General features: G+C 43.0%; 1 protein-coding gene across 1 annotated transcript in view; it reads right to left on the reverse strand.

The window, feature by feature from the left end:
• Positions 1 to 14235: 14235 nt before the first annotated feature.
• The window catches only part of AGBL1 (ATP/GTP binding protein like 1), a 265954-nt gene continuing 255924 nt past the window's right edge, over positions 14236 to 24265 (reverse strand). The window contains exon 23 of the mRNA XM_032195002.1: positions 14236 to 14542. Coding sequence (XP_032050893.1) covers positions 14236 to 14542 — 307 coding nt within the window. The remainder of the gene's footprint in view (positions 14543 to 24265) is intronic.

Raw genomic sequence — 24265 nt, forward strand, 5'->3', positions numbered from 1 at the left:
TTTCTGAAAGCTCCAAATGGTTTTCTAACAGCACAAAAGTGCTTCCTGATTATTCCTAAGCTAAGGCTCAGGAAAGTCCTACGGGTGGACAGCAGAGTGGACAGCACAGATGTCACCAACTGAACATGAACATTTCTAAAGGACTGGGGGGAGGATTTATGAAAGCCTTCAGGAAGGAGGCAGGGGGAAACTGTGGTAGAAACACTCACCACCCTCCCAGTGATGCTGGAGCAGCCCAGGGGGACCTCAGGGCTCCAGTTTTCCCCCATGCTGAAAACTTTTATATATTCCCCATGGTGGTTAGGAAGCAGACTCTTAGTCTTTAGGTCCCTGTGGGCCTCCCTTATGATCTTCATCAAGGTTTTGCAGCAGAAGTTTCAACCAGGACTTTGCAATTTCCCTCCCTACCATCTGACACATCTCCTACCTTGCAGTGACTTGTCCCTTCAGATCTTCCTCTGGTTAAATACACAGGGCTCACCCCTAGACCTTGGGAGTGCATGTGGGCAAGCCCTGGACAGATGCCAGCAGTGCCGCTTGTCCCTATCCCTAGAGCCAGTGGCGCTCGTTTGCAGGAAGGAGAGCTGCTAACACGAACCTCATGCTGTGTTCCCATGGCAACCCAAGTGTCACATTCATCATCGTCTCATGTCTGGCAAAAAAAGATCCAGGTCCGATGAAGAGAAATCCAGGAGCACCAATGGGCTTTGCTGGGGCCTGGAGGTTTTTAACAGCATTGCTTGCACTGTTCAGCCTGGGGCTGCTGGGGACGGCAGCACCCAGCTCAGCGATGGCACAGAGGTTTGAGCAGGAGGCTGTCTGGGATTAAAATGCATCCAGTCAGATACATATAGTTCATGTCTCATCTGCTTTGTCTCACTTTGAAGCTGGCGACACATGATCAAATTACCGCGGCTATAGAAGTTACTAAATGTTAGCAGAAGAGGTTTCAGCATCACCTCCCCTATCTCACATGTGACATGACCTGGGGATAACAGTTGCTATCACTTAGCTTTGCTCAGTGGCACACAATGACTTATTAAACCACATTAATTTAATAATATGGTTGAACTCAGAGTTGCCCTGCTCGAGGCAGGAGGGAACTTTGTGTGCGTCAATTCCCTCCCAGACTCAGGGAGCTGCCACAGCCTCATTGTCCCATGCTGTTCTCTGCTGACATCTGTGTCCCAGAAACCAGACCCAGCTGGGCTCCAACACTTCCACTGGCAGGAATCCATGTGAGTTTCTCCACTGTGATGACACAGCAGCAATTAGAGCATTTCCATGCAGATTTGTGCATAGGGAAGCTCACCTTCCAGTTCTGAGACAAACGTGCTACAAAAGGCAGTCTGGAGATGCATCACTGGCCACTTTTGGAGCTCTCTGATGTGTTGTTGCTGGAGGCATTAAAAGATCTAAGGCTGGAGGATTCATTTCAATCTCTTTAAAATCAGTTCCCCTGATGTGTTGTTTTTACTATGAAAAAAAAATAATAATAAAAGAGGAACTTTTAGCCTAAGAAACAGAAAGGGGAGATTTTTAAAATGATACTTAGGAGAAAATCATCTCTCTGGAAAGGAAGATCATGCCTGTGCTTGAGAAGAAAAGGGGTAGGGAAGCGTGAGGGGAATGGCAGCATTATGCAGAGAGTCCCTTGATAAGACAGAGATAAGCAATTTTTGCACATCACAGTGTGTCTACATCCCCACACTGAAGCATGATTCCAACATGGTGCAAAACTTAGGTGAGCTGGTATCACAATGTTGACTTATAAGTCAATACCCATCAAAGAGAAGTATTTATTGACAGAAAAAAAAAAGCCACTTGGAGGTGGAAGATGTGTAAAGGGCTCCCAAATGCAAAATGTTAGTGAAGTTGCTATTAATCCTCAATTTTAATTCTCAAATTTATTTGATATGATTTGGTTTTCCCTCTCTGAGCAGTTTAGCTGGCCCAGCAGTGCAGTGTTCAAGTCAGATTTATACCTGTAACTGGGGCAAGCACTTCAGCTAAGAGGTTGCTCTTATCTAGAGCAATCTCTCCCTCCTTAAAGACCGGACAGAAATCTCATGCAGGCAGTCTTTCATGAGAGAGATAAAGAGAAACTGCTTATATGCACTTACACATGCTTTTATGGAAGAAGAAACCAGGGTTTAAGGATGACAAAGGTCAAGGTAGGTGGTTCCAGGGATGTAATGAAACTCCTGGCCTCCACATGACAGCCTACAGGAAAGTGCTCGATATTGTCCGACAGACTAAGCCCTGGATTTTCATCCAGGGGATGAGTTCTCTCATAAGTCTCCAGCTGATTTTTAGCATCACCTGGCTCAAGTCTCTCAGCCATTTTACACCTTTTCTCACCTTTTGGGAAACCCTCTGCACCCAAGAGATGATCACTCCAGTTGTTTCCATTGCCCACACCACAGCTCTGAGCAGAGGAGAGACAAACAAGTTTCAAAGTTTACTGTTTCCTTTCTGGACTAACCCAAGCTAGCAATCAGCTGTGGCATACAGATGGAAACACCTGAGGGGCCATTGGAGTTCAGCTGGGTGTCCTGTTATTCCAGTAATAGGCTGGAAAACAAACGAAGAAAAAAAAAACACGACCCTCAACGTTAAGTGATGCAGAGGAGTCCATTAGCCTGCAAGGGCCTGAGATGACAAATAAAATAGTTCTGGCCAGCCTGAACTAAACACAGCAGTGCGCTCGTTCCTGCCTTGCTGAGGGGCATTTCTGCAGAGCAGATGAGCTGTTCTGGAAAGGAGAGTACCTGTGCCCCATCTTTTCCCCTCTGGAGCAGCCAAGTGGGGGTGAGAGCAGCTAATGAGGGAGGTCTGCTCGCTCCCTTGACTGGCATCCTGTACAGAGGCTGCTGGGGAGCTGTACCATGCCAGCCAGGTTTTTGCAAGCATGTGAAAATTAACAAATCTCACTCTGAGCTGGAAAGGGCATATAATTGAGAGAATTAAAAAAAAAAAAAAAAAAAAAAAAAAAAAAAGAGAGAGAAAGAAAAAGAAAGAACAGGGAGAGCCAAAAGGAAACACTTCAAAGGCCCATACCCTGCAGCCCTCATTAATGACAACAACAAAAAAGAAGACGGCAACCTTACATTTTAATCAAAAGCAATTATTTTTTCAAAAAGGTATTACGACTCTGCAGTGCAGAAGCAGACCTGGCTGCAGCCCCCTACCCACCAAGGTGTCAGGTGGAAGACAGAAGTGGGGTTTCCTTGGTCCTCTGCTTTCTGCACTGCCCAGGAACAGCAGCAGAAGGAAAACATGAGTGAACGGGTGTTTTGGGAGAAATGCCTCTGGGGAAGAAGATTGAAAGCTACAGGAAACCAAAGGCATTAGAAACATGACTGAAATCTAAATCCCAGCTTCCTCTGGCTGGTATCTGTACGAACGCTGCATGTAGGATGTTAACTAGAAACACAAAGCCAGCTGAATCAGTGGGAGGAGGCAGCAGGTAAGCAGTCACAGGGCACTGGGGCAGACACTAGAGGGGCATCTACCTGGATAGATTCAAGTGGAGGAGTCCAGATTGCAGGTACGTAGAGTGACTCGGATATATACATATAAATGTGCAGGTGTGTGGGACAGCAAGGCAGGAGAGGCTAAATGTGACCTCCGCAAAAGCCTAAGGAAGATGCTTGTCTGTAATCTGTCCCTTCTGTTTGGTAAAGAAATCCTTGTCCCCACCACTGAGGCCAGACAAATACTCACTTGCAGCCAAAGGAACGAGGGGTCGTCACAAGAAAACTGCGTGGAGACCAAAGCAAGGCTTTTCCTGTGATATGTGATATGTGTTTGTCTGTTTGTTCCCCAGGGCATCTTTGTGAAGGAAGGGGTGAAAAAAGGGAAAAAGGAGAAGAGTTTGAGCAGCACAAAACCTGAGTGAGGAAGATCAGAACGGCGCTCGGTGTGTCAGAGCCCTCAGAATGAAGAACCTGTCCCCAGGAAATGCCATGTAATTGTTTCAATTAGTATAAGAGAAGAGACAGTGAAAAAAGGAAAAGAGTTTACAAAGGCAAAGCTTCAATTAAAATAAAAAACAACAGAGAAAGATAGGAGAATTATTTATGAAATGCTGACTTATTTACATAAAAGAAAGAAAAAGTATGTGTGTTTAGTTGCAGTCAGAAGCTGAATTTTTGCATGGGCTTTTCAAGGCAGTGCCACATGCAGCCATAGCTTGTGACTCTGCAAAATTTCCATAATGACACACAAAAAATGAAGACCAGAAGCAGTTGCATCTGGATTCAATCTCTCAAAATATTAAGGCCTGTGTTTAGGGAGCAAGACAATGAGGAGCTGTCATATTTGGGTGGAAGAGTCATAACCTGGAGGAAAAAAATAGTTGAGGCAGCTCTTCCCAAAAAAAAAAAAAAAAAAAAAAAAAAGAAAGAAAGAAAAAAAGGTACATTCCTGTGGGTGGTAAGATGCAGAAAACAGCTTGCAAAAGGAGAAATCCAATTTCTAATACACATTAGAAACTGTTAGGCTATTTTACTTAAAAACATCCAAGACAGTATGCCACTCAAAAACCCTAAGGTGGAACAACGGGGAAGATTTCACATGTATTGTCTACCCAGACTGTTCAGGATTTTCAGAGGCATGTAGTGATTTTTGATAACACCCGCAGCATTACTACAGCGTGGGCACTTTCCATAAACAAAACTCTTAAATCGTTGCAATTGTAGGTAGTTAGGAAAAATCAGCTCTGTGGAAATATCCCTTCTTGCTCCAAAATTTTAGGTCTCAAAGAGAAGAAAGGATCGGTCTAAAGCTGCATGAAGTCAGAGGAAAGTAAACACCATATTCCCCCAAATTAATACTGATGGAAGCAGAACTTCTAGCTTCAATAGAATATTCTCTTGCATCCCCAAATCCCATTTTTGCTAACTGCTTCAGAGTCATTGATCCATGCCAGCATTGGGCTTGATAATCCTAATAGTACTTTGTGTGCCCAGGCACACACAGTAGTGTATTCTCAGTTGTGAGCTGTTGAAAGTATCTAGGAGTTTGGCAAAATGTGTTGGCAGAAGAGCCGCATGGGATTTGCTCTGTGAGGTCAATCTTGTTTCATTTAACTCATAATCTTTCAATACTGACAACACTTGATGAAAGAATACTGTGCCTGAAAACCCTGCTTTCTAGTTTTAACAACCAGTCTCTTGTTGCAAACTTGGCTTCTCCAGCATCCTCGGACTACCAGGGCTACAACACCACTACACCAAGGCTTGATGCTTCTGACAAGGTGCCACGGTGGCTGTGCAGTTCTCCAAAGGGCACTGATCACTTTCTGGATCCTTGTAAGCATTTAACCAAGGCGTGACTCTGACCCATTTAAGGTTTGCTCACAGGTGGCTACATTGGGAAGAATTCAGTGACCTTCAGGTTACTGATAGATCCAAAGCCTTTTATTTTATTTATTTATTTATTTATTTTCCTGGAGAGTGGGCAGGGGACAATTCAATATTTGTGCCCTGCAATTTCTCTCCCACCCAAGAGAAAATACTTTTGGTCAGCACCTCTGCCAATTACTGGGGCACGAGCGGTGTCACTTCCAGCAGGGCCAGACAGCAGCGAGTGTCCCGGCGTGCCACTGTCTCACTCTCCGTCTCGGTCCCTCTGTGATGCTCAGCCTGCCGAGCGCTTCCCATCAGTGGTGTGGAGTTGCCAAGCAACATTTGTCGTGTCCCTCAGTGGGCCACTGCTTACCACGCTGTGGCAGCTCCGACTTTGAAGACAAGGGTTGTTGTGAAGAGCAAAATAATTTCCCCACTCTCTTTATCTCTCCTCCCTTCCTACTTGATGAGGTGAAAAATGAATCATTCTGAATATGACAGATCAAATCCTGCCTTCGGTTGCTCTGGGGTAAATCTTGTTCAAAACTGTCTTTGGGGAATAAATTCACTGCTAGATGCCAAGGACTGGAGCTGCACATCCAGCACACACGTCCAGAATACAGCGAACGTTCCCGCATATGCACATTAGAGAAAGCAGCTAGAACTGGTCAAATCATAGACAAAATTATTGGCAAATAATTTATTCAGCTATAGTCACGAAATAATTACTCTTATCCATTATTCTTAAACATGACTCAACCAGTTCCTGGAAATAACACAGCTAAAGCCTCTTTCTCCAAGCTTCGAACCCTAAGATTTAAATTCTTATTTAATTCCACAGCTCTTTCCCCCTTGTTATTATGTTCAACAGTGTGCTGCTGCTGTTCGTGTGCCAATGATACAAGGTTATAAGGCTTAGACAGTTCAAAATGTTCTCTCCGCATCAGTAAAGCTAAAAAGTACAAAGCAGCTCTTACAACCGGGAGCGGGCAGGCCATCTGGCACAGTGGCTTCACTGTGCACTCCCTGCTCCAGGGCTCTTGGCATCTACCTGCAAGCCAGCCGTCAGTAAGAGTGCATGCTCTGACCGCAGCTCCTTCTGGGGTGGTGTCCCCCGAATCGCCAGCATTTGGTGTATTTGGCTCCAGAGGAGTGAGACTGGAAGAGCAGAGGATGGGGTTGCAGAGCTGGATCGGGATGCTCTGGAGCAGACCCCGATGTGGGAGAGGTGGGAGCTGAGGCTGGTGCGTGCTGAGGTGTGTGGACATAAATAGAGGTGTGTGAACAGGGAACTGAGTTTCAACAAAACACTTTTGGCTTTTCTGAAGAAAAGAAACGGATTCTCCACAGCACCACCCCGGTTATTTAAGCGAAACACCACCCTACGAGTGTTACTGTGGGATATGTCCTTAGAGCTAGGTGTCCTGTCTAAGAGGTTTGTTTATCTTTAACTCAGAAGCTAATGAGGAAAACAGTATTTCAGCAAAGGATCCTTTCCATGTAACTTAGACAATTATCTTAGCAGGGCACGTAGACATTTGCTCTCTATATTTACGCTCTGTATAGAGTAATTTGGCCTAGATTCTTAACTTCTGGATGCCTAAAGTTAGGGGTGATGAACCCCAGCCTTCATGAGCTATTTCTCAGCTAGCGTGCATCTATCTTACACGGATTCCATACAAATTATATTTATTTAGTTCTTTATGAAAATGTTATGTGAGACCTTATTGAAAGCTTTCCTGAAGCAAAGGCATATGTTACTTCTGCCTTATCCTCTAAGCCAATTAGCCAATAAAGGAAGAAAATTAGATCAGCTTGACAAATCCATGTTGATTGTCTTTTGCCACCTTCTTATCCTATAGCTGCTAATTAATTGATTGTTTCATAATTTGTTGAGGTTTCTCCACAGGCACTCAGCTTAGCTGGCTGATCTAAATTTTCCTGGCTTGTTCATTTCCCATCTTGACAAACGAATGCCCTATTTGCCCTTCTCCAGTCCTCAGAAGCCTCCCAGTACAAAAGAAGCTCTTGAAACCCATTCCTAACTGCTCGAAGACTGCTTTCCTTGAGCAACCTGAAGGGGAATTCCCTTGGGTCCAACAGTTTGAATTCACTGACTCGATGTAAAGATTATTTAATTTACACCCCTTTGTTCTAGCCTATTCTCACGCCTGTGTCAGTATGACTGCTGCTATGTTATCTAGTCGCAACTGTTTTGGTGATAAGCAGAATTAAAAAGGCAATGACTATTCCAACCCTCTGCATGTGCTCTCCTTCTGTGGTACATAATGCTTTTATTCCTTCTAGAATATTTATAGGATTTCTTTTTTTTCTCTTGTATGCCCCTAACCACCTCTAACACATTCTGTGCCAGGACCTTTCTGATTTCATCTACACATGCTTTGGTGCCATTCTGTTCTGCTTTCTAGTCATATGTTGCTGCTTTAGCTTTTTAAACAATCCTTTTCTCATTTTTAAGGCATTAATAAATTCCTCACACACCTTTAGTGTTTCACTTTTCTTCTATTCTTCTACTTGCCTTAGGAGATATTGTCATTGTACCTCTGCCCTAGTCTCTAAGTCAATGCTTACTGGCCTGTATTCCCCTTTCCTTGACCCAACCTGCCAGTTCCCTGATGTTTCACAGCCAATTAATCCTTCTTCCACTCTTCCTACTTTCCCTTTTCCATGTGTATGGGAAGCTGATTAAGTCTTAGCCTGGTATATGTACCAAGGCTTCACATTCTCCCTGTTTGCCCCTTATACTTCTAGTACGTGGGGCCATTTCAGATGTTAACGGGGTGCTCCATTATTTTCCCAGGCCTCTCTTTTTCACCTTTGTTAAATTTTCCATTTTCTGAGCTCCCTAACTAGCACTCTGCCTGGTACTTGGAAGACCACTGTGTTGTCAAAAAATCCAAGGTCTTTTTGTCACCACAGTCCATGCTTTCACCTTGAGAAGTTGCCTGGTCCACCTGTGTCCCCTTCCACAGAGACCAAAGGAAACTGAACTGATCACAGCAAAAGGCAGCATTTCTCTCTTTCAGCAGATATGTGATGGAAGCAGGAATTAATCTCTCCTATCTGCCTTCTTTGAGGATCTCCAATTGTGTTGCAAATACTGGTGCTTTAAGCCTCATTGTGACTCCTTTCCCCGCAAATAAATATCAATACCTTTATAGATGTGGGAGCAAGCACAGAAAAGCTAAATAACTTTTTATGAAAATGTTGTAGTGAAACAGGGAAACCTTTGCAGAGCTGTGCATGAGCACAGATCTGTGCATGAGCATACACTGGAAACATGGAAAGCATGCACTGCCTAATTTCTAGCATACACTAGAAACCATCCAGGCAAAGCCTTTGGTCAGGCTTTTTGGAGCAAGGGTGGCAAGAAATGAGGCTCTGAAATTACATCAGCTGGTAAGGAGCCAGCCATCAGTGCCCAGAGCTCAGTTAGCCAAAGGTAATGGTTGTTTACCAGGCCTGGAGCTATTGCCAGGGTATCCAATGGATGATTGTTTTTAGTGATAGATTTACCTTTCCCTGTTGCTCATCCCTGCGTGAGCTACAAGCTGCTTAATCGAAGGTTTAAAATCATGATGCCAAAATAGCCGCCTCACCATCTTGCTGGAGACCTTGCTAGACAGATAGCAGGGAACTTCTTTCTGCTTTCTCTTTTCTCTCTCACTCCTGTTCATCTCCTTCATTTCCCTCCCTTCCACTTTTTAAAAAACGCAATGAAAGAAGCAGAATAAAGAAAAGGTGAGAAAAGTAGCCACAAAGTGCTGCATCGACAATAAAATGCCATGGATCCTCCAGCATCTGTCTGAGGATGTGAGTCCCTGGAGAGGAAACCTAAGGCCAGAAATGATACAGGCTTAACCATCATGAAAAGCACTCACAAAATACAGCACAGAACACACAATGCAGCGCTGAGGATACAGACTTGGCTGCTGTTTATGGCGTGGGGAATACAGTGGCAGATTTATTCTACAGTAGAGAGGGTTGTTTCTTGGTACTGTTAATACTGACACATTATCTGGGGACGGAAGAGGATACACAAATAGGAACAATTCTCCCATTTCTCTGCCTGTCTCTCCCCTAAATGCCCCCTACTCCCATTCCTCTCTGTTCCCTTCATCTCTCTCTCTGTACTGAGTCCTCTCCTTCCTCTCCTCCAATTTATTTCTTCTCCCTTCTTTAGCCTTCTCACTCATTTTTTTTTTTTCCTGATGCAAGTACACATCCCAAGTTTTGAGTACTCTAGGCATGTTATCTCCAGGTGGAGACTTGTGGCCAGCCCTCTGTCTGGAAAACCATAAAACAGTTTACAAATACGGGGTTAAATCCTGCTCTCCCCAAAACAGGTGTGTAAGTTTCCACAGCATGAGGACCCAAGCATGGGGCAGGACAGGCTGATACCAACCTGCAAGGAGGGACTTCTAAAATTACCCAGCACTGTTGGAAGAGGAAGAGCCTAATGAACCATCACCATACATCATTAAAGTGGAAAGTAGTGATGGCAACTACCACCACACTCCTGCACAGAATAACCTTCTCCACTGACAACAGTAAAAATCACTGTAGTACAATCATGTGGGCAGTTTTACACCCCTATTTCTTGCCCCCCCCCCCAAAAAATAATAATAATACACACCCACTGTCACTCACACCTTACTGCATTCGCTATGAGGAATCAAAGCCTTGTTCCTGTTTCACATCAGTAACTGAGGATGGGAGCCAAGGCTAAATAACTCGGTCAAAAGCACACAGATTGGTGGCAGAGCAAGAAATACAATCTGAGTGCCCTGAATTGGCTGCCAAACAGTCGCCCACTCGTGCTTTCTGTCTCCTGGTGATGGACAGGGGCAGTGGATCTCGTCCAAGGACAGATAAGAGAGGAGATAGCGCTACCACCTGCACCTCTGCTTTTTGGCAGGAGGAGAAAACCCATGAGGAGAGGGGCTGCTGTCTTTTCCTCTCCTTAATCTGCTCCCTGCTTGCTTCAAAAACAACCCAGTGCACAGTTGTTTATTATTATTATCGCTGTTATTTTCCAGAGTGCTGTAAAACCGGGGGATAGAGCACTCTGACAGCCTCATAACAAACAGCAGATAAAACTAATTAGATTTTGTTCTTCCTTTAGTTTGCTGACTTGATTCTTTTTATTTTTATTGTTTAATTATTTATTTTTAGCCCAGGGGTTTACACACACGCGTGTATTTCACCAGGCAGCCTTCGCCATCACCTCGGATGGGAAGCGGTTCTTGTGGCTGGGCGGGCCTGAGAGCCAGCGAGAGGCTGAGACAGAGGGAGCAGTGTGAGCGCAGCTCGGCGCCGCATCTTCTACCCATGTCATGTAAACCACAGGGAGGGGAGGAAGGAGAGCAGAGCTATTCACGGCCGCGAAGAGAGTCAGCGAGACGAAAGGCATCAGTAAAAAAAAGTTAATGTGTCTGGCAGGAGCCCAGAACTGCTTTAGCGGCGTGGGCTACCCGAGTGCCTCCATCTCCTCTGGCCATTGTGGAAATATTTGGCTTGTGTCTCAACCTGACAGCCTTGCCGACTCTTGAGGAATGACAACGGTGGAGAGCAGGGAGACGTCCCTCTCCTCCCTCCCTTTCTCCATCGGCTGTTTCCAAATTCTTCGGGATTAGCTTGCGATGGCAAGAAAAGGCAGTGGCCTCCCTGCTCAGCACTTAGCAGGCTGAAGTGAGGTGACATGCCTCCGCGCGGGGCACAACGGCTCCATTCACTGGGGAAATACCGAACCAGAATTACAAGTGTGCAAGAATAAACAAGGCTGGAGTTAATCTGAAGTTGTTTTACACTCTGTTTTATTAAAGTCAATGCACTTCCGTTCCTCTGTGCAGAGCCTAGTTCTGCTTAATTACCATGACTCAGGGAGAATTTTAATAACGGAGAGACAGCGATGTGCGGTGGAGGCCCTCTCCTGACCTCTAGAGGTCTGTCAAAAGAAGAAGAGTATCTGCTCCCCATAGAAGCTCTTGGAAGAATGAGGCAGCCCACAAAACTGCTTCTTCTGGAGGTTTCCAGGTGCCATTCCCTACTGGTTGGTCAGCCAAGCTTCCCTCTGCATTCCCTCTGCTCCCACCTTCTCATTCGAAGGCTGGGTACCCTTGGGTTGGGGGGTTCACTTGCCCATCGCCACCAGGTTGTTTGGCACAAACACAGAAGTTGTCAGGGAGAAGTCTTGGCTGGGTATTTTATATCTCACAGCAGCATCTGTGCAGGAGTGGTGGCTCTCCCCAGGATTTGCTCCCCTGCTGCACTCAGATCCTGGATGCTGACAGCACACCAAGGGCCTTTGCCATCTCTCTTCCTCCTGCAGCTCCGAGCACATAGATCTGTGTAACAGCACTATACATTTGGCTCCAAACACGCATGGAGGTGACATCTCCCCTTTTATTATATTTGGGCAACTCTGCCACCGTCTGTAGATTGAATGAATCACAACTATGGCAGGGTATGCCCACTGAACAGAATTCTCCCTAGCGTAAGAAATTCAGAAGGAAACAGCTAGAAGGCTGAGGCTGGCCTGTAGTATTTATAGCTAAAATATTGGTGCCTCATTAAGAAATACGCTGCTTTCAGAAGAGTTATTTTCTTTTCCAGTAAGACTGGAGGCTGTTGATGTAGATCACAGCATGAAGAGCAGCTCTGGATGCATACATGCACATCTACAGACATAGTGGTAGATTTTTGCCATGTGTCCTAGAGTAATGCTGAATGCTGGAGATCTTACAACATGGACTGCAGGCTGGATCCAGCACAGTGTGAGTGTTTTGTCATGCATATGAATCTTGGATTTTGAAGTCACCTATGCTGCACATATAGCATTTTTCAATAATAAGCTTTTAAGCAATGCTATACGAACTGTTATAATAGGAGCACCTGTTTGATGCCCATTCCTGTGAGCCATCCTTTTATGAAAATTCAGTATTGTGTGCAACAAGCTGCACGCTGAAGCAAGCAGAACATGACGTGTGAACAGAGAACACACACCATACCTAATGAATTAGCTCAGTCTAAGAAGCTCAGCTTCTGAGGACCCAAGCTGACTGTCTTTTGAGCAGTGTCATAAAGAGAGAGCTAGAGACAGAGAGAACTGTGATATGGCAGTGAAGACTTTCAAACACCTGGATAGTGAAACCCCAGCAGGATAGGAAGAAGCAGTTTCTCCAAAGAGCAGGCTCCTGATGGAAGTGTATGTCCACATAGTCTGGGGAAAGGTGTTCACAAATGCATCAGAAAAAAAAAAAAAAATCAGTCTGCTCCAGTAATTCTCTCCACAAACACCATAAAGAGGAGAGAATGTCATAGTGTTTTTAATCACACATCAATAATAATAACAGTAATCATCAGCAGTGGAGGCCTTACAGTCTGTAATGCTACAACACACTATACATTCATCCTTCTCCTTGAGCCTCACAAAGAACGCAGTGACAGAGTTGGGAGCCTCTTGCACAGCACACTCAAGCCATCTGTGTACAAGGCAATTCTCCATTTGCAGCAGCAGAGTCTAAGACGCATGATAAGTACAGGCAATATGAGGAGTGAGGTGTGGTTATACAGGCTTCAGCCTTTAGGGACCTCAGGCACACGTTTGGGTTCTTGGTCTGTGTTGAAGTTCAAGAAGCCACATCTCCATTGCTTTGGACATCTGCATGAAAGCATAGTGAACTCTAATGCTGGTGGATTAAGGCTTGCAAAGACATTTCTGTGTTACCTGTAACATAGACAGCACTTTAGACAGCACTTTATAGAATCAGGGGATGTTTTTGCAGACAATTTGAGGAGGTTTTTTTTTTGCCATTTGTGGATCAAAGGAGAAGCTGTTCTGACTTCATTACAGGAATCACCAGCACAAGCTGTCCTATGAATAACCCACCATTAGTATCTGGCACAATGAGGTCCTGTTCCATGAAGTAGGTTTCCTTAGTGGTATCATAATAAAACTAACACAGAATAATTAGTCACTGGACTGCTTCTCAGGCTAAATTCACTTTAGATATTGCCACCATCACTAATCCATTAGCACAACAGTGTGAGACCCCAGCTCAATCAAAAGAATATCTTTTCTTCCTTGAAATGCTTCCAACCCCTCTCACTCCCAACAGCATCCTGTTGGAAGGACATCTCACAAAGAAAGTATAATTTCATTGCATCTGGGAAAAAAATTCTGCACTTGGGCCCATCAGTTCAAGCATGAAGTGACTCAAATGAGATTATGCTGGACTAGTTCATTCCAGTGCAGCAAAGAAGTGAATTTAGCCCAGGTTTCCAGAGACCTGCCTTGTACTGTCAGTGGTGCTTTCCTTATTCTGCCATGTTGGATTTCGCACACTGTTGTTGAGATATGAACAACTCAGAAGCATGCACAGCCTGACCCAACCTGTTGAAAACACAGTCAAAATTCTGATCAGAGATCGGATACATGCTCTGAAGTTCTGGAGAAATAAATGGTAATGGAGAGCTCTGGCCAAAGGCCTCAGAAACTGTCACTGTTCCAGGATTTGTGGGCAAAGGCTGCTGCCCATAATAAGAACCTAAACCATGAAAAGGGACACACTGTCTTGTTCTCTGGACACTCAGAATACCATTCCTTGGGTCAGCTTGTATGAATCCGCATACTAGAGGCAGCCATGGAAGTGGGGAATCTGTTTAGGAAAGGATGATGTTCTCTGCCTTCTGTACAAAGTGCAAGTTGTTCTTAGTATATATGTGTATAGAAATTCCACAAACACACAGTCAGTTTTCCATGCAGAACTGGAGCAACATCTGGGAAGGGTGCTGAAGCTGGCAAACAGGTGATATCAAGCAGTAGCTCATTTGCTTACTGCTCTGCAAGTCAAAGCCTTGCTTACGCAGGGCTGCCCTCAAACCCACTGTACACCCCAAGTGGTGTTGAACGCAGAGGGAGAGCCGTACTGTTGGATGCTGGCTGGCTGGAAATGTAAAGCCTCCTGAGAGCCTTGGAGCTGCATGTCTGTCCTGTGGTCTCTCCTTCATCTTCTGCCTCTGCTTCCTCCCATGAGAGGCACTCCTGGATCTCTTGGTCTAGCTCCGAGAAGTCCCCTTCACCATCAGAACAACTGTCAGTATTATAATCGATTTCTTCCACACAAGGAGGTTCATCATCAGTCTCCAGGCTGCTGTGGCTGCAGCTTCTGCAGAAAAATCACAAGAGAGATTGGATGTCATCAAAGGAGGGTGTGTAACCTAGCGGTAAGAGCAAGGAACAAGAAAATCCATTTCCTGGGTTCAATCCTGGCTCTGCTAATGGAGCATAAGATGGCACTAAGCAAGATCCTGTGTGTCTTTGTGTCTGTTTCACCAGCTGTAAAATGAAGAGTGATACTTACCAAACCCATAGGAGAAATGCACTATTATTGTTATTACTGCTACTGCTAATGTAGAGTGTTTTATACACAGACAGCATCATCCTTGCCTCAAGGCACTTACAAGGTTAAAGCAGCTGAAATGCAGTAGAGGAGGCGGTATTCAGTTTCCACAAGGTTGCTGGTTTAATCATCATCCACCTCGCTGTAGTTCCATATGTGGTGTAAGATCTAAGTAATCCAGGTGCTTGAAGTGCTTTGGCATCTTTGCCTCCTGTTCTGTGCAAGCTCAGAGCGCTGCTAACAAGAGGCAGCAACAAGCAGAAAACAGAGGCTCTAGGGACTTGGAGCACACCGACTCCGAGGTGGGCAGAAATACCAGGAGTGCTCGTGTTTTGGAAGGAGCATGAAAAGGCTCTGACAGCACGACTTACTGAAGAAAGGCCAAATTCAGAAGCAAGTCAGAATGGCTGAAGAGAGACTCTTGAACAGATGCCACAGCTCCTTTGTCTGTCTCTCAGAAGGGTAGGTTATACCATCTTAGCCTCCTGCCATTTACTTACAGGAATGGTTGTAGGCTTTCTTTACATGTTCACTTTCAATACATTTTCTATTAAGTTAGTCTAATGCAATATTTATGACAGAACTGTAACCACAAGACCCGATGGCTCTGGGGGATAGGGTCTTTCTCCTATCTAGCTGTCTACTTCCAATTTGGCCCTTAGTCCGGGAGGGCAGCTGGGTAATTTTTTGAGACTAGAAAGCAGCCTGTGGTTTCAGGGCTGCCTAGGTCAGAGTCTGGATGAATCAGGGGGACAGATACTGTGTTTTTCACCTCCAGGTCAGTGTTTTCAATCAGACTCAAAGCAGGAGAATGTATTGCTTTGGGGGACTGGGAAAGGAATAATAATCTTCCGCCACTGGGCCAGAGTTTCTAATTTGTCCCAAGTTGGGAAGAATGAATGGCTTGGCAGATGGAGTATACACAGATTTAATGTGTGGTCTGCTCATTTACATGTCAGTAACCGGAATAATCTTCCAGCTCTCAGCTGTTTCACAGCACTGCCAGCATCTGAGGTTTCAGAACATACCAAAGGTGTAAAGTATTGCTCTTGGATGTATTGATCTCTTTCCTCTCTTCTCCGCAATCCAAGAAAAAAAAAAAAAAGGCAAAAAAAAAAAAAAAAAAAGCATAACTATTTCCTAGCTTCGAGTCTCCAGATCTTAACTGTATACAGACTACTCTGCAATCAGAAACAAGCAGTTTCAACCCACTTTGCTGGTTGATCTCTGGCTTAGTTTACTTCAAAGGCAGGGTATAAAGGATTCTCTGAAAGCTTAATAGAGCTGTACAGCTTAAAAATAAATAAATGAATAATTATGCACTTTTACAGTTTCTGGCTCCACTTCAGTCTGCCCAGAAATCTAGGTCAGGAAGAACTCATACTGAAATTGAGTATGTGACATGAAACAAAACAAACCAGGACAATTCTCTCAGCACAAAAAGCAACAAGCAGTAGTCTCAGTATATTGAGTCTGACCAGTGGGTTTGATTGCTTTTTTTCTTTTTTTGAAGATGCAAGTATGGCATGAATTACCATGATACCAAGTACCTGCGATAATTTTCAAAGCTGTTTAAACTCAGGGGAACCAGATTTTTCCTTTATAAGCTTTTGATGACTTGCAATCAAAAAGGACCTGAGTGTATCCACTTTCGACATTGCACTTGTATGTTTGGGAGGAGCTGCTGATGCCATTGAGACAGAGCATAGCTGCCACTCAACACACTGTTATTTTACAGATGGAACAATTCAGTTTGCAGTCTAGGAACTGAATGTCAAACATTTGCATTAACAGGATAACAGTTAAAAAAAATCACCATTATTACTTAAACCTAGGAAACCCATTAACAGAGAACCTTCTGAGTTTGATGACTTAAATGATTTTAGGACTGGATTTCTGACTAAAAGAGGAAAATGAATTCTAGCACAGAAGTACTTTACTATGGAAGGAAAATCTGGAAGTCAACCATCAGAATATGAAAAAGAAAATCACATCAAACAAGCATTTCATTACATTGAAGACTTACAGGACAGTTTTTAGGAAGCAAGTATTTATGAATAAAACCTTTGTAATGCCCTTCAGAAACTCTCCAAGATAGTTCCTGCCATGCTGCCTACCAATACAATATACAAAGCACTAAGACTGTGACGATTCAACAGTTGCAAGTATACACTGCAGAGAGAGGTTCACCACATGCAAGGCTGTACCTAGACCATCTTTAGAGGTCAAGAAAGATGCCTTTCTTCCCAGTTTGCTCCGTGCCTTGATTATTTGCTGTGACAGTGAATGAGCAAGCCAATTAGCACTGACCTAAGTGGTGGCTTCTCCGATTTGGATTGATACTTGCTACTAACTGGATCAATGCCACCACCACACATCACATAATGAGCTACCAAACAGCAAATAGATGGCATCAACTTCGTCTCGCTGCCAACGAGAGGCTGCAATCACCCTGGTGACTTAAAAATTGAGAGGCTCTGTATCACATTACCAACCTCTACAAACCAGCTACATTTCTCTTCCATGTGGAACTTTCCATCCCAATAATTCACTTTCTGCAGCAGAAAGATATAAAACACAAACCAAAGCAATACAAATGGGTCATTTCAAACCAGCAGGTTAGAGTCGCTTGTGAAAGAGGAGAGGAGGCAGCAGACAGCATTGCTGGGGAGCCAGAGCCCCACTAATGAAGCTGCCAAAGTCATTGCATGCTGCTCCACCACGTCGCAAAGACCAGCTCCTCTAGGAGATAATGCAAATGGTGAAAAATGGTAATGAGCAGAAATGCCATCATCTAGACAACTGCATACAATTGCAGAGAGCATGGTTTTCTTTCATTTCAAAAAAAGAGGTTATTGTTAGGGGCAGGTTCTTGGTATTTTTGTTTGGTTTTAATGTGATTATTAAAAGCTGCAAAAGAATTCTCCCCACAAAAAAAGAAATAAAAAGTAAACAAAATAAAACACCCAAGGGACAAGAAACAGATTTACCAAAGAATAATGATGTTGTCTTACAGAAGGTAAACAATGAGGAAGACCAATGGCATTACATTAGAGAACTCCAAGACAAATATAGTCTATGAATACCACTGAACGTGAACACAGTACAGAAGAGGGGGAGTGAAAGCTGTTAATATATCTACAGCCAACAATCCCCCAGCTATCACAATAAAACATGTATGCGTGTTGGTTGATCTACTAATTCAAAACCTACAGCCTCATAGCCCTCATCTATTGCAGCTGATGGGAGCCACAACAGCAATTTGCAACTTTATGATGTGATAAATAGAATTTCTTTGTTTTGATTTTTAATTTGCATAGTTATTGAGATATGACTTGATCTTAATTAGTTCTGCTTTTGTATGTGGGTGTGTTTGTTTGTTTGCTTGGGTTTAGAAAGAAAGCAGGCTTTGGTACACTGTAAAATAATTCTGTTTTTTTGTTGTTGTTGTTTGTTTTGTGTTTTTTTTTTTTTTTTTTTTTTCTTACTTAACATGAGGAAAAGGACAAGTTCTGTGCTTCTCTGTATGTCCATATAACTGGAGCTTTTATGTATGGCTGGGAAACAATTCTTTCAGGTGTTTTGCACAAACCCCCCGTTCTCAGTCAGCCGACCTCACAGCTGGACAAAAACCTTGTAAGACAGCTGTCCTGCTGAACTGCACATCAGAAAACACAGCCTATAGTTCTGGCTGATAGGATATAGCGACATGATGTACGTGCATACACTCCCAGAGCACTGGGAAAAACTAGATATTTCTGAAGTAATTTCTTGGAATTTTTCACTTAGATTTTGTTTGTGTGGCAGGTCACTTGCTCTGTGTATATTCTACTAAATCGCTCAAAATAGAATGTTTTATCTTTTCTTCTGGAAAGAATGGGCACTGACAACTGTCCCTCTTAGGGAATCTGTGACTATTGTTCAGGTTTGCTGCTTGACCTTCACTTGACTGGCCTAGAAGTTGCAGTATTGTAGGGAAGAAAACTGAACTTCTTTTTTTTTTTTTTCTTTTTTCTTTTTTATTTTTTTCTTTTTTCTTTTTAATACATATTGCTCAGCTCACTCTTGTGAAATTTGCTACAGTTTTGCCAGAGCAAATCTAGGAAGCAAGTAGTTAAATGCTTCAGACAAAAAGGAAGAAAATCCCAAGGCTGGGGACCACCACTGGTCATGGATATACTGATGACTCCCTGTGAAGATGTATCAACAAACAAACATATCTTTATCTTCTCTCTGCAGTGAAAAATAACATCCTGGTAGCTGCATAATTACCCTGTCCATAGCCCTACTCTCTCCTTCCCCTAAACCTTCTCTCCGTCATGATATGTCCCAATCCACTGGAAGTTGTCCAATACAGGGATATAGCTGTGCATATGGAGCCAAGGACGTCCATAATAGAGTTCATAGATAGAAATAAGTCAGGAAATGGCTTAGTTGAAAATGTCCAAGATACCAGACATTTTACTGTGAGAAAACAGAAAATAAAAAGGATTTTCTGACAGAAACAGGCCACATTCTCAGCAATTACAGCATTCACCTGAAATAATGGTGCTCTTTTCTCCACTCAAACAGAGACTGGAGACACCACCAAGTTCCCTGGCCAGTTATATCACCTGTGTGGACGGGGAATCTCTCCTTTTCCAAAACTGTACCAATTATATGGAGCATTGCCTACGTGTTGGTAAGTAAAATCTCCTGCAGCTCTTATGCCCTCTGGGGTGGATTGGGATTGTCTTGCCCTTCCTTTTTTTGACATAAAAATTCCATCTATGTCACCAAATCTAAAAGGGTGTTTGATCTTGTACAGTTTTGCTTTTGAGGAATTCATATGTTTTATTAAAAGTATTTTACAGGAACACTGCTTCTGAAGTCTTGTAAGGAATCTAAAATGAATCTAAAGCAGCCACATTTGTAGTTAGCCCAGAGTACAATTCTGCCTTTAATAGCTTCATAAAGGATAATTTTAGGAGATAAATGAAACAACTATGATGCTTTTAGGTAATTACACCTGGTGCAAGAAATACACTACAGCAACAAGATGCCAACAAAGAAGGCCTTTAGTCTGCCCTCTGTGTTTTGATTCACTTGGTACAAGGTGTGGTGCACACCTTGCTATGACTTTCCAATTTCATCTCTGCAATTCATGAGCTCCCCAGACAGCAGCCTGGCTTCTCTTTCTGCCTGAGAAAAGCCAGACAAGCTCTGTTTAGTCCCCGACCTCACTAAGGGAGGGAATCAGCTATGCACTGATGCAAGATGGCTCCAGCTTAAAGAACTATTGCATTTGCCTCCTTTGCTGCTACACAGTAAACACTAATTATATGAACTTTGTAGGCTCCCATAAGATCGCTTTTTTTGCAAAGACTCTTTGCCAAGGACTTTTAGATCTTACATCTCCTAAGAAAACGCAAGCTAAGCCCTAGGCAATGCCAGGTGCCCTGGATTTCAGCCCATCATGGCCCATCCTTCCATGAACAATATGAACGTAATTAACCACTGCCTTGAATTCTGTTTGCTATGGCTGAGAGATGTTTGGTCTCTTTGAGTGTAGTTTTTTCTTTTTCTTTCTTTCTTTTTATTCCTGCTGCAAATAGCCAAGAGAAAGGTGTAATTCATTGGTGAGATTTGTACTAATTAGTTTTTCAGGAGTTCCCAGGGCAATTGCAGGCTGTAATATTTATAATTGATTTGGCCAGATTAAAAATGGATGTCTGGTGCACCAGTTAGATAAGTAAGGAGCAAGTGGGGCTTTATCGTTTAAGAGAGGGGAAGACGATTTGTAAATAGAAGGAACATGAAGAGCATGAAACAGGCTGACTCCTGGCCAACACTGTCCCCTAATGTTCATTCAGGCTTGCAACAATTTAGCCCTGGACAGCATTTTACTTGTATTCATCAGAAACTGACAGTCTTCTAAGAAATGACTGTTTCTATTCTCCTTATTGGTGAGAAGGTGGTTGGTAACTGCTGCAATAATAGTGAAAAAGTTGAGTACGCACCTCTCATTACACATGGTTGGGAGACTGAAACCCTTTTCTGAATAGGAGGAATTGCATTTAATTGAATTACAGGGTGTCACTGGTACAGCTGTGATTCTTCCATCAAAGATGAGTTTGGGTGGAAGACAATTGGGTGTTCTCCTGTTTGAAGGTTATGTGGCCTTCCTAGATTCCAGATATCTCTGTCAAATCCAGGCTGTCTTCTAATATTAACCAATAAAAATCATATGAGCTGATCTTTAGATTTGCAGGATGGAAAAGCTGGTGAGAAGCCAAAGGCTGTGGATTTGGTCCTATGAACAATCATTAATTTCTTCTTAATGGAGAACCAGTCCATATATCAGTGCAGCGTTAACAATGCATCTTTTGCATTCTTATAGCTGTGGGCTTGTAAGCATTAATAAAAGCAACTGCCTTGTACAGATACAAATCAGCCCTGAAATGGAGCTATGACAGGTGGTGCAGAATCCAAAAATGTTTTCTTCCTCTCTCCCTTCCCTAGTTCATGCATGCAACCTGCTAAATTTTGGTCTGATGTGACAAGTTCAGCCACTCCACACAACTGGGGAACAGTTCATTCACCTAAAAATGCCATCCAGCACTGGTTTCTGCGTCAATTCCCTGACAACATGAGTCATCCTTGAAAAAAATCTGAGTTCTGACTGCCTATATCTGCACAGCACTGGGCCAAATTCTCAAACAGAGCTCAACACCTGGAAATCAAGTTTAAGCAAGTTGAAGACCTTTATAAGACACTGGATATAATCAGGCACTGTTGGAAGACTGAGCCTGGGTTAAGCTGTCTTGCTTTTCAAATCCATATTGCACTAAAACTTGGTGTTTATTTAAGAGAAGAATGTCACACAACATGTATTCTGGGCCAGAATGCAGGCAGCACAACCCCTTTTGCTGTTGAAATCAATTAGAAGTTCTTGGATGACAAGTACCTGTGAAACACCTCATCTGTATGTTCTGCAGCCATTGGACAGATTTTGTATTCCTATGCTGAACAGAAACTTACAGCCAGCTCCAATGAAGCAACTAGCAATAAAGTATTAAAAATCCGATCCATCGCAATCTTGTTACATTCATTAAAAATGGGAGGTAAATGCTGGAAATAAAAGATGGGTAGCATAAAATAGGTTGGGGTAATATCCACCAGGAAGCACTGCCAGAGGCTTGGGTTTCACTCTGAGATTAAGAGTCAAAAGAAATGCTTCCAAAACTGATAACATTTTGACTTTGCACAGCTTAAGTTTCCTGTGGAAATGTGAGCAGTCAAACAGCCCTGTATGGGACTACTGGAACTCATTAGGACACTGAATAATGTAAGAGTTGGTGAAAATATGATTTGTAAGTGTTTGGGAGCTTTTCTCCCAGAGCCCCTACCCCAAGCAATTTCTTTTCAAAATGATAATCAAGTTATCGATGATACTTAGCAGTCCAGCCACTGTAATACAGAAAGATTATTGGAATCCTTGTAATTGCTTTTGGGTGCTTCCAGTAATTCAGATGTTGGTGCTGTAAGGAGGAAAGAAATGTGGAAAGATTTTGGCTTAAATGCTGGAAGTTTGCACTGCTGAGGATAAATAATGTAGAGGCATGCAGGTAATCCTGGGTTCTTGTTTCCCTTGGTGCTGATTCATATCATTCCACTGACTTCATCCAAGTTTGTAATTGGCTCTATATATTTAATTTCAAAAGTCCAAGTTCCATATGTATATATCCCTTAGTTGTCTCTGAGCGACTTAAAGGATTTAGGGTTTCTGAAAGCAAAATGTTTTAAGATAGCCAAGACTCTTCCAGACTGTATTTTAGCCACATATATATTTTATGAGCATGGTATTTTTTCATACAGATAACCATGTATGCAAATATTTGCTTGCATACCAGATAACAGATGCACATCTAAGTACCTGACTGAAATAAAAACTGCTGTAAATGACTGAATTCCCACCATTATGCCCCTTAGAGGAGAAAACAACCTCATGTTTACTATTTTCTCTTTGTGAAAATTTATTTTTAGCTGATAACCACTTTGATGCTTCAGAGAATCTCTCTATATATGGTAGATGCATGTGTGTGTGTGTGCAAGTAAATATGCAGATTACCATCCCTTATCTATCTTTCCTAAGAGATAGACAGATAAATAATATACACACATACATGTAGATATACATACACACTCAGACCCCAGCACATCTCTACACCCACACAATCGCATCACTTGCTCTGTATTCAGAGCACAGTTTTCATTACAAGCCATAGGAGGTCTCAGGAGATACTCCTACAGGTATCAGAGAGATAACAATAGATGATCACTGAACCTTGATGCTATTGCATTCAAGTGGAAGCAACCACAGAGAAAGAGCTGGCTTCTGACCAAAGCAAACCATTTCTTTGCCTCTAGCCTTCAGCTGAGTGTTGACAAAACAGCAGGTCATCAGAAGGGAGACTTAGGATGGGTAGGACTTGAGAAAGATGGGAAGGTCAACTGCCAGGCAGAAATGGTTGCCTATAACAGAAAGCATTATCACCAGCTGTTTGAGAACTTAAACTAGGAGTGAAAAGCAAAACTGTGTGGCAAAAGTGAAGGTAAGATCTCAGATTTCCTGTAGGGAAATACGTATTCCTGTTCCACATGAGCCTGACTCATTCTTGAATTTTTTAAAGTAAAGAATGACTGTTCCAGAAACCCTTCTGCATAGCTCTTTTATCTTTCATAATCATGTGTCTTCAAAGCGGTAAACAATGACCAGGACTAAAAGCACTGAGCTCTGGTAAAAAAGGATGAGATGACTCAGGCACTGGAGTCTCCAGAGAGTGGAGAGGGTACAGCATCATGTAGGGGATCGATAACTGGTTGACCACTGGATTCTGCCTTTAAGGAAAGGCAAATCTCAGCTTCAGGTTCACAGAAAACAGTTTCTGAAGCATTCTGAAAATTCTGAATTTCAGGGCCAACAAGATGACAAAATGCTTAAGCCTAAGAGTTTCCAGCTTGATGGACATCTGTCAGCATGGCCACCTCTCAAAGTAAGTTCATCTCTACAAGATCCTGTATCCCAGGTTTCTTGAAATGAATCCAACAGAAATCTGTAAAATCATAATCCCCTCAAAAGTTATGCATCTCATTCTAGGTATGTTCATTAAAATTGATCTGAGAAATTTCTGCAGTGTAAAAAATTGTGAGGCTGATACCTAACTTCTGCTCTCTAACCCTTCCTGAGGAGACCAAGGGTGCTTAGTCAATACCATGATTACAAAAGAGAGAAAGGGAGGGGGAAGAAAGAAGGGAGGGGGGAAGAGAGAGAGAGTATACACCCATAATAATAAAAAGCAGAAAAGGCAAGGTCAAAAACATCTATCTTGCTTTTAAAGCAAATTGAAGTGGAGCTTATGGCAGAAACATCTGATGAAGTATGTGTGATCACAGATAACCAATAATAGATCCAGTTAAAACTTCAGCCTCTGCCCTCACCCTAAATCT

This window comes from Aythya fuligula, chromosome 11 (genome assembly GCF_009819795.1).
Source record: "Aythya fuligula isolate bAytFul2 chromosome 11, bAytFul2.pri, whole genome shotgun sequence".
NCBI lineage: Eukaryota > Metazoa > Chordata > Aves > Anseriformes > Anatidae > Aythya > Aythya fuligula.